Genomic DNA, 8,803 nt, shown 5'->3' on the forward strand with positions numbered 1-8,803 from the left:
ATCATCCATCATCCATCCATCCATCCATCATCCATCCATCCATCCATCATCCATCCATCCATCCATCCATCCATCCATCCATCATCCATCATCCATCATCCATCATCCATCCATCCATCCATTCATCATCCATCATCCATCCATCCATCCATCCATCCATCCATGCATCCATCCATCATCATCCATCCATCATCCATCCATCCATCCATCCATCCATCCATCCATCCATCCATCCATCATCCATCCATCCATCCATCCATGCATCCATCCATCATCATCCATCCATCATCCATCCATCCATCCATCCATCCATCCATCAAACTGTCTGAAATCTGCATTGGTTTGTCCTGTCATGTTGATGTGGGCGGAGCCAACGTTTTAATGACATCACTGAGGATCATCAGAGGTGACATGACCGGGGCTTTTATTTTTATTTTAAGAAACTCTCTGACATACTAGTATAGTAAAGTACTACTGTTGTACTGCTGTGATGAACAAAGGTTCATTATTATTCCATGACAACAAAGGAAACGACACTAAAGCAATAGAAGCCGTGAATTTAGGCCAGCAGGGCCTCCGATAGCCGTTATTGATCTCACACATCAGAATATGAACAATTATTTTAGAGTTTCTGCTTTAAAATGATGGATTTTGGGGGTCCTGTCACTTTAAGGAAAGTTACATCCTTTAGTTGTTCAGTCAGAAAAACAGAATTTAATCCAGAACATCCGTTTAGTAACAATAGAATAATGGGCTTTTATTCTGAAACCACAGAACCTCCATCTCCACAATTCCTCATCTAAAACCTACATTTGAGTTTTGGTAGCTTAGATAAACGTGACTGAACAGAGGATGCAGAGATCGTTTGCCTGACGGGGAGACGCCTCAGGTCAACGATGATGTCACTGAGATGACAGCGGTTCTGCTCTGCATGAACGTTGATGGTCCAGTGAATCCTCTCTGGTTCCTCTCTGGTTCTACCGGCAGGTTAAAGTCCACACGACTCATCTCAACGACGGAAACCTCAGACTTACTGAGAACGGACCACGGCGCCACCAGAGTCTGCAGAAGTCCAGAAGGACCGGAGTTTCTGTCCAATAAAAGTTCTTCCTGGTCTCAGGTCACCAAGCCGTCAGCTGGGTCGGTTCTGTCCCGGGGGAGGACGGGTCCAAGTCTCCCTCTAAAGGCAGAGTCCCACTTTTATACAACTCAGAGCTGTGATGTCACACATTCTCTGTGCTGTCGCCCCCGACAACGCTTCTGTAGCCCCTCCCCTTCACATATTCACCTCTGACTGGACAAAGCTTTGATTGACGCCTCCTGGAGCTTGAGACGTTCTGCTGCTGCGTCTGAGGAGCATCCCGGAGGGCTCAGGAACCGGTTCTGGTAAAGGTCCAGGTCTGGCTGTGGTCCAGCAGAACATCAGAATCCATAACGGTCCCTGAAGGACCCGACTCAAGCTTCCCTGCAGGTCAAGGCAACATTTTCCTGGAGGAAGTCCTTTTAAGGGGGACAGGGTCCTGGAAGGATCCAGTCCCAGGTTCTGGAGGTTCTGGAGGAGCTCATTCAGCGAATCAGAGGCCAGGATTCTGCCAAACACACGCCGGAGCTCCTCTGAACCCGACCTCTGACCTGCTCACAGAGCGTCGCCGTGGAGACGGCTCCATCGTTACCAAACGTTTTCTGTGGAAGGAGGCGGAGCTTCGTGAGGGAAAGGTGTGTGTGTGAGGGGGGTTAATTACCCCCCACTGTCTTTGTGTCAGACAGACGAGACTCGCCCCCCATTCAACCTCCCGCATCATCTGACGCACATCACCCCCCCCCCCCACACACCACCACCACCAATCAGCTGACTGGACAGGCCTGTGATCAGAGCTGCTCAGGCCCAGGAGGAACGTTGGGGGGGGTTTCCAGGGGGTGTCGGCTCCAGCAGTCCATCCTGATGGTCTGTCAGCGTCCTAAACCCGTTTGGGTTCCCTGATTTACTGAGTTTCCTGGAGGATCCAGGGTCATGTGACATCTGTGGATACTTGGTGTGTGGAACACGGACATAACAACAGAACACGCATGACCCCCGCTCACGGGGGCGGGTCTCATTAAACGGAGAATTTGCAGTTCCAGTCTGGATCTGCACGGTTGCTGATCATCGCCAGGCAACCGGCTGCCGGCGCCCCAAACTCCCCGGCCAATCAGCATTGACGTCACGGCTGTGCGTGTGGGCGTGCACGTGAGGGCATGAGCGGGGAACTCCTGCTGAGGGTGAGGGGCACGCTGCTCCCCAACGTTCAGCAGAGCTCACCTCCTGTGAGGCGTGATGCGTTCAGGTGCTGCGGGAAAACTCAGCCTCAATCAATACTCACTGATCACTCAGTCAAAGTGGACTTATTGATCAGGTTTATTCTCTGTTTTTGTAAAAAACAACAACATGTGAATGGAATTACAGCGGGGAAGGGGGGGCCACAGCCTGACACTGGACGGCATCAGTCAGTTGCCATGGTGACAGAGCACAGGAGGTGGAGCCTCAGTTGATCTTGGGGTGGCGGAAGTCTTTTCCAGCAAACTTGGCCTTGTCTCCAAGCTCCTCCTCAATCCTGCAAAGTAGGGCACGGGGGGGGGGGGGTCAGCTGGGGTTCAACTCTGAAAGGCTTTTATTTTGAAGGATAGGCAGGGTTTACCTCATCAGCTGGTTGTATTTGGCCAAACGCTCCGACCTGCAGGGGGCACCAGTTTTGATCTGTCGTGATAAAGACGGAGCGTCAGCCGAGTTCACCTGTGACTGGCACGCCCCCAAGCCCCGCCCACGAGTTTCTGTACCTGTCCAGTGCAGAGACCAACCACCAGATCAGAGATGAAGGTGTCCTCGGTCTCCCCGGAGCGGTGGCTGACCATCACGCCCCACCCGCTGCTCTGAGCCAGCTTACACCTGCAAACACGCCAAACAGAAACGCCGTTTTGGTTCAGAAGGGTGGACTGTCACCGATCCTGCTTCCGATGTTCTCCTGTGCGTTCTTTAGTTCTCAGAGCAAACTTTGATCATCCATCAATTCAAATAACTTTATTTATACAGCAGTCTTTGTGCCTCTGTAAGACGATGTGCTTTACGGAATGAAAGCTTCTGATGGATGGACAGACGGATGGACACAAGGGCAAACGGAGAGACTAATGGACACAAGGGCAGACAGACGGATGGACAGAAGGAGAGACGGATGGACACAAGGACAGATGGAGAGACGGATGGACACAAGGGCAAACGGAGAGACTAATGGACACAAGGGCAGACAGACGGATGGACAGAAGGAGAGACGGATGGACACAAGGACAGACGGAGAGACGGATGGACAGAAGGAGAGAGGGATGGACATGTCTTACGCCTGGATGGACTCTGTGACGGAGCCGATCTGGTTGACTTTGAGCAGCAGACAGTTGCAGGCCTTCTTCTCCACCGCCTGCTGGATCCTCTTTGGGTTGGTCACCGTCAGGTCATCTCCTACAATCTGATTGGTTGAAGCAGAAACCACAGGTGAGTCCCAGAAACCCTGGGCGTGAGACAGAGGTGAGCAGCTGCCTCACCTGGATGTCTACAGAAGCCGTGAACTTGGCCCAGTTCTCCCAGTCATCCTGGTCAAAGGGATCTTCTATGGACTGGACTGAGGGACAGAAATGAGGGACAGAGTCTGAGTTCTGGATAAAGACCTTTATCCAGATAATTGACCCCCCTGATGGTCTTTCTGAGACACGGGGCGTTTGCTGCAGTCACATGACGGCTCAGATAAACACCGTCAGTCCATCTTTGGAGACACAGCCTCAGTGACACACGAACCTCTAATGTTAGTCACATTAGTGGTGAAGACGACTGACTGGATCTGATAGAACTACAGTGTGACATCAGAGGAAACCGAGGCGTTTCATTGGACAACCAAGAAGTTTCTGAGCTTCACCTCCTTCAGTTATTGTTATTTGTTTATCAATCATGTAGATCCATTTGCTGTTTCATCAATGTTTTTTTACATCTATAATGTTACTCGACTGCTTCCAGGTGAGCATCAGGGACGTTTGGGAGGTGCCCTCTCACCGGGGTAGTTCTTGATGAAGCTGCGGTACAGGTCTCCCAGTTGCTCCCCGGAGATGTGCCTGGACGGGTCGTCGGGGGACTTGAAGTCCAGGTCGTACTTGCCACTGCGGAAGAACTCGGAGGCAGCCACGTCCATGCCGATGATGATCTTGTCCGGGTAGCCGGCTTTCTCGATGGCCGACTTGAGCAGCTCCAGAGCTGCAGAGACACAGCATCAACGCCATCCTCCCCTTTAGTTTTGGTGAAAACCAACAAACACCAGCGCAGTCTCACCTTCGTTGTTTTCCAGGATGTTGGGGGCAAAGCCGCCCTCATCTCCCACGTTGGTGGCATCCTTCCCGTACTTGGCCTTGATGACGTTCTTCAGGTTGTGGTAGACCTGAACAAGCACACGGGAACAAGCCGGTCACGGATCCTCCAGACCGTGTGACTTTGTGCTGAAGGAAATCCTCTCACTTCCGCTCCAATCCTCATGGCCTCGTGGAAGTTAGAGGCCCCCACAGGCAGAATCATGAACTCCTGCATGGCCAGTTTGTTTCCAGCGTGACTGCCCCCGTTGATCACGTTGAAGGCCTGGCAGGCGGCAAAGACACCAAGACGTGAGCAAACAGGCCTCACACAGCGGACAACGTTGTACGGTGGACCTTTGTTGAAGTTCAGCGAGGAGACATGAAAATCAAAGGCTTCAAAAGAACCAGGGGATCAAACTCACACCACCCCCTAAAGCCCTTGGGTGGCTCATGTCACCTGTAGGTGTTCAGAACTTCCTTCAGACATCACCTGACCACAGGTGGGGGCTGAACATCACCAACTGGTGTAATGCGGCGGGGATCCAGACCAAGCCCCTCCCCTCCAGAATCAAACACTCACAGGAACGGGTAGAATGACGTCCTTGTGTCCAGCCAGGTCTGCGATGTGGCGGTAGAGCGGAACCCCCTTCTCTGCGGCGCCGGCCTTACAGACGGCGAGCGATACTCCCAAGATGGCATTTGCTCCAAATTTAGCTGCAGAGCAGAGAGACAGGTGAGACAGACGGGCAAAAAGGTGAGACAGAGACAGGTGAGACAGACGGGCAGACAGGTGAGACAGACAGGTGAGACAGACGGGCAGACAGGTGAGACAGAGAGACAGGTGAGACAGACGGGCAGACAGGTGAGACAGAGAGACAGGTGAGACAGACGGGCAGACAGGTGAGACAGAGAGACAGACAGGTGGGACAGACGGGCAGACAGGTGAGACAGAGAGACAGGTGAGACAGACGGGCAGACAGGTGAGACAGGTGAGACAGAGACAGGTGAGACAGACGGGCAGACAGGTGAGACAGAGAGACAGGTGAGACAGAGAGACAGGTGAGACAGAGAGACAGGTGACACAGACGGGCAGACAGGTGAGACAGAGAGACAGACAGGTGGGACAGACGGGCAGACAGGTGAGACAGGTGAGACAGAGACAGGTGAGACAGACGGGCAGACAGGTGAGACAGAGAGACAGGTGAGACAGAGAGACAGGTGAGACAGAGAGACAGGTGACACAGACGGGCAGACAGGTGAGACAGAGAGACAGACAGGTGGGACAGACGGGCAGACAGGTGAGACAGGTGAGACAGAGACAGGTGAGACAGACGGGCAGACAGGTGAGACAGAGAGACAGGTGAGACAGAGAGACAGGTGAGACAGAGAGACAGGTGACACAGACGGGAAGACAGGTGAGACAGGTGAGACAGAGACAGGTGAGACAGACGGGCAGATGTCTCACATTTGTTTTCGGTTCCGTCCAGGTCCAGCATGAACTTGTCGATCTTCTCCTGCTCTACGACGCTGAACTTCTGCAGACACACAGGTGGAACCGTTAGCTTGAAGCTCTGGTTCTGCAGTGACTGCAGGGTCACAGGTGGGACGTCAGGACAGGTGGTGCCCTCTGATCCGGGCTGACCCTCTGACCCAGTCTGACCTGAACCCCTCCCTCCTCACCTTCTCGGTCAGTTTGGGGGCGATCTCCTTGTTGACGTGATCCACAGCCTTCTGAGTTCCTGCAACCAGACACAGGTGTCACCGACCCATCAGCCACCAACATCCAACAGAACCGCTTCTGCCGGCCTCCTACCTTTGCCCAGGTAACGGCTCTTGTCTCCATCGCGGAGCTCCAGCGCCTCGTGGACCCCGGTTGACGCTCCGCTGGGGACAGCTGCCCTGAAGAGACCTGAGACAGCCAGCGGTTAGCCCACAGACTCATCACAGGGTTCTGCAGAACCGTCCCCTTACCCTTGGCGGTCCACAGGTCTACCTCCACAGTGGGGTTTCCTCTGGAGTCCAGAATCTCACGAGCATGGATCTTAGTGATAGACATCCTGGCTGAGAGACGGAGGAGGCGTTAGAGGGTTGACCAGTACGACCATGAACCACAGGGTCGATTCCCCAAGACCAGTACCAGAACCACCACTCCACCTCCCAGAACCACAGAGGCCTAAACCCGATCAAGGTGGTCTGCCGGACCACGCCCTCGGTGTGGAGTGTGTGTCTGTGTGAGATTGTGTTGGTGTGTGTGTGAGTCTGACCTGCAGCACAGAGTCTGTGTGACGCCATGACTGCTCCCTGAGGCTCCGCCCATTCAGAGCTCTTCATTCCTAACTGACAGCTGTTAGGACCAATGGATGGAGGAAGATACCAATATGCTTTCTGAGGGGGGGGGGCAGCCTCTGACATTTACTAGACCCACTGTCTGATAGCGTGCATCCTTGTGCACACGCACGTGCACGCTCTCACTAGTATCCGTGACATTTGAAGGCATGTGTGACTGACAGCTGATAAACTCTGGTCTGGAGCTCGTCCCTCAGCTGAAGGGGGGCTGCGGGGGGGGGGGGGGGGGGTCAGTGGGGAGGACGGGGGGGGGGTCAGTGGGGGGGGTCCCGCCTTCAGATGAACAGCTGAGCTCCTCACGAGACTCTTGGGATGTCCTTCAGAGTCCTCACATGATCAGGCTCGGGTCTGAGGTCAATGAGGAGGTTCTGTTGGGTCAGAACCAGCTCCCTCACTGACCCCCTCCTTGGTTCCGCTGCAGCTCGTTCCATCCTCTTCAAACACACCTGTTTGGACAGGTGAGGGGAGGGAACCCAGAGGAGAGCCTCTGTTCATGTTCTACTGATGCTCATTCCTTTGGTTCTCCATCAGCTTCATCTGGAAGGAGAACAGAACTGGTTCTGGATCCAAACCGGTTCCTGATCCGTTTGAAGTGAAGGTAGTGGAAAGTGGGAGTCTGCTAAGGTGAACGAGCTGCAGGGTCTCTGCAGGTGGATCCAGGAGGAACCCAACCGTCCCAGGACTTTGCTGTGAAGCCGGGGGGGGGGCAGTTATGTAAGGACACCCCCCCCCCCCCGGGGGTATTTATAACCGGAGCAGCTGTCAGATCCAGCAGAGCTGATCTTCAGCCTCATGGGTTCTAACTCAGTTCTCCAGGGTTCCTCAGCTAAGAGCTGTGATCCCTGGACTCCCCCCCTCACTGCCCCCCCCCCCCCCCCCCCCTCAGGAACACGCCTGCAGTGGAATCCTCCCACTGAGTGAGAACACGCATGAGTGTGGACTTTGTGCCCCGCCCACTGCCAGCCTGCAGCTGTGACCTTCAGCCTGGACGTTCTCCCAGCTCAGCTCCTGATTGGTGGGAAAGACTCTAGAACCTTCCTGAGAACCGACCTGCAGCCTCACACACACCATGCTGGACAACCAGGAAGTGGCTCAGAGGCTCCTCCTCCTCTGGCTTCAGAACGCAGTGAGGTTGAGAGAAGACGAGGAAGAGGAGGTCTGGGGGGTCCTGTCAGGACTTACCTGGGGGGTGTTGCTCAGGCAGGAGAGCAGGGGGTCCACTCTGGTCGTTCAGCTGACTGGAAGGTGTCCGTCTGCCCTTCCTGCAGGGCTTTTATAGAGACAGCCCCCTGGAGGCGGGGCCAGGGCGCTGGGGAGCGTCTGCATGTGAGGAGGAACCATGAAGAACCCAAACCCCCCAGGGTTCAGCAGTGTTCCACCGTTCATTCTCTAGATGTCAGCAGTTTTCTTTGACAAAGGAACCTGGAGCCCCCCCCCCTCACATTCTGGAAACTTTATTTAAACCTGTTGATTTCAGAATGACAGACAGCCTAGAACTAGAATGACGGTCCCTAAGTCCCCAGAGAAGGTCAAAGGTTGTCTGGAGGAGAACATGAGACCAGATCAGAATTCACTCCAAAGGGCAGTCCCATAACACCCCCCATAACACCCCCATACACACACACACATGCACACACACTCACACACACTCACACACACACACACGTACACACACACACACTCACACACACACACATGCTCACACACACTCACACACACACACACCTTACCCTTTCCTCTCACCTTTGACTGAACTTCTCTGTGGAGCAGAGCTGCAGCATTTAAGGAGGCTAAATATATCTACACATGTATCTATCACACTCACACAGCCACATTGTTGTACTGCTGTACCACAGTACTGTCTGCTGTACTGTAGTACTGTAGATTGTACTATAGTACAGTGTCCTCTCATTTATTTATGTGGATACGTCCATAAATGTCCTGCGAGAGGTGAAATTGGTGAAGTAGCTTTACAGATGTGTTATCCCTTGTGCTATCCTATAACCCCCCCCCCCTTACATTGAGGTGTTCTCCCTACCATGACAAAGGTGGATAAAGGTGGAAAGATTTCATGTAATCCATGGACACCAGTGAA

The 8,803-nt window shown here is 53.6% G+C and overlaps 2 protein-coding genes across 5 annotated transcripts in view; both read right to left on the reverse strand.

Moving 5' to 3' along the window:
• The window catches only part of LOC100049234 (natriuretic peptide B), a 4,474-nt gene extending 3,129 nt beyond the window's left edge, over positions 1-1,345 (reverse strand). The window contains exons 1-2 of one of the 3 annotated variants that reach the window (XM_078935707.1): positions 1,289-1,345; positions 1,035-1,180 (exon numbers count right to left, since the gene is read on the reverse strand). The gene's annotated coding sequence lies outside the window, so the exon portion shown is untranslated. 3 annotated transcript variants of the gene reach the window in all.
• Positions 1,346-2,379: 1,034 nt separating this feature from the next.
• On the reverse strand, positions 2,380-8,023 carry eno3 (enolase 3, (beta, muscle)). 2 transcript variants are annotated; one of them, XM_078936867.1, is made up of 14 exons: positions 7,891-8,023; positions 6,334-6,423; positions 6,176-6,271; positions 6,043-6,101; positions 5,828-5,897; positions 4,943-5,076; positions 4,529-4,645; positions 4,346-4,451; positions 4,073-4,270; positions 3,571-3,647; positions 3,370-3,494; positions 2,815-2,923; positions 2,676-2,734; positions 2,380-2,591 (listed from the first exon to the last, which is right to left on the reverse strand). In XM_078936867.1, exons 2-14 carry the CDS (start codon positions 6,416-6,418, stop codon positions 2,522-2,524), a joined length of 1,305 nt encoding a protein of 434 aa, XP_078792993.1. In that variant the 5' UTR covers positions 6,419-6,423; positions 7,891-8,023; the 3' UTR covers positions 2,380-2,521. The 2 variants fall into 2 exon arrangements, with proteins under 2 accessions (XP_078792993.1, XP_078792994.1); XM_078936868.1 differs by having other exon boundaries at positions 6,334-6,419; positions 7,891-7,978.
• Between the last annotated feature and the right edge of the window lie 780 nt (positions 8,024-8,803).

Source organism: Oryzias latipes, chromosome 18 (genome assembly GCF_053564925.1).
Source record: "Oryzias latipes strain Hd-rR chromosome 18, Olatipes_Hd-rR_3.1".
NCBI classification, from domain to species: Eukaryota; Metazoa; Chordata; class Actinopteri; order Beloniformes; family Adrianichthyidae; genus Oryzias; species Oryzias latipes.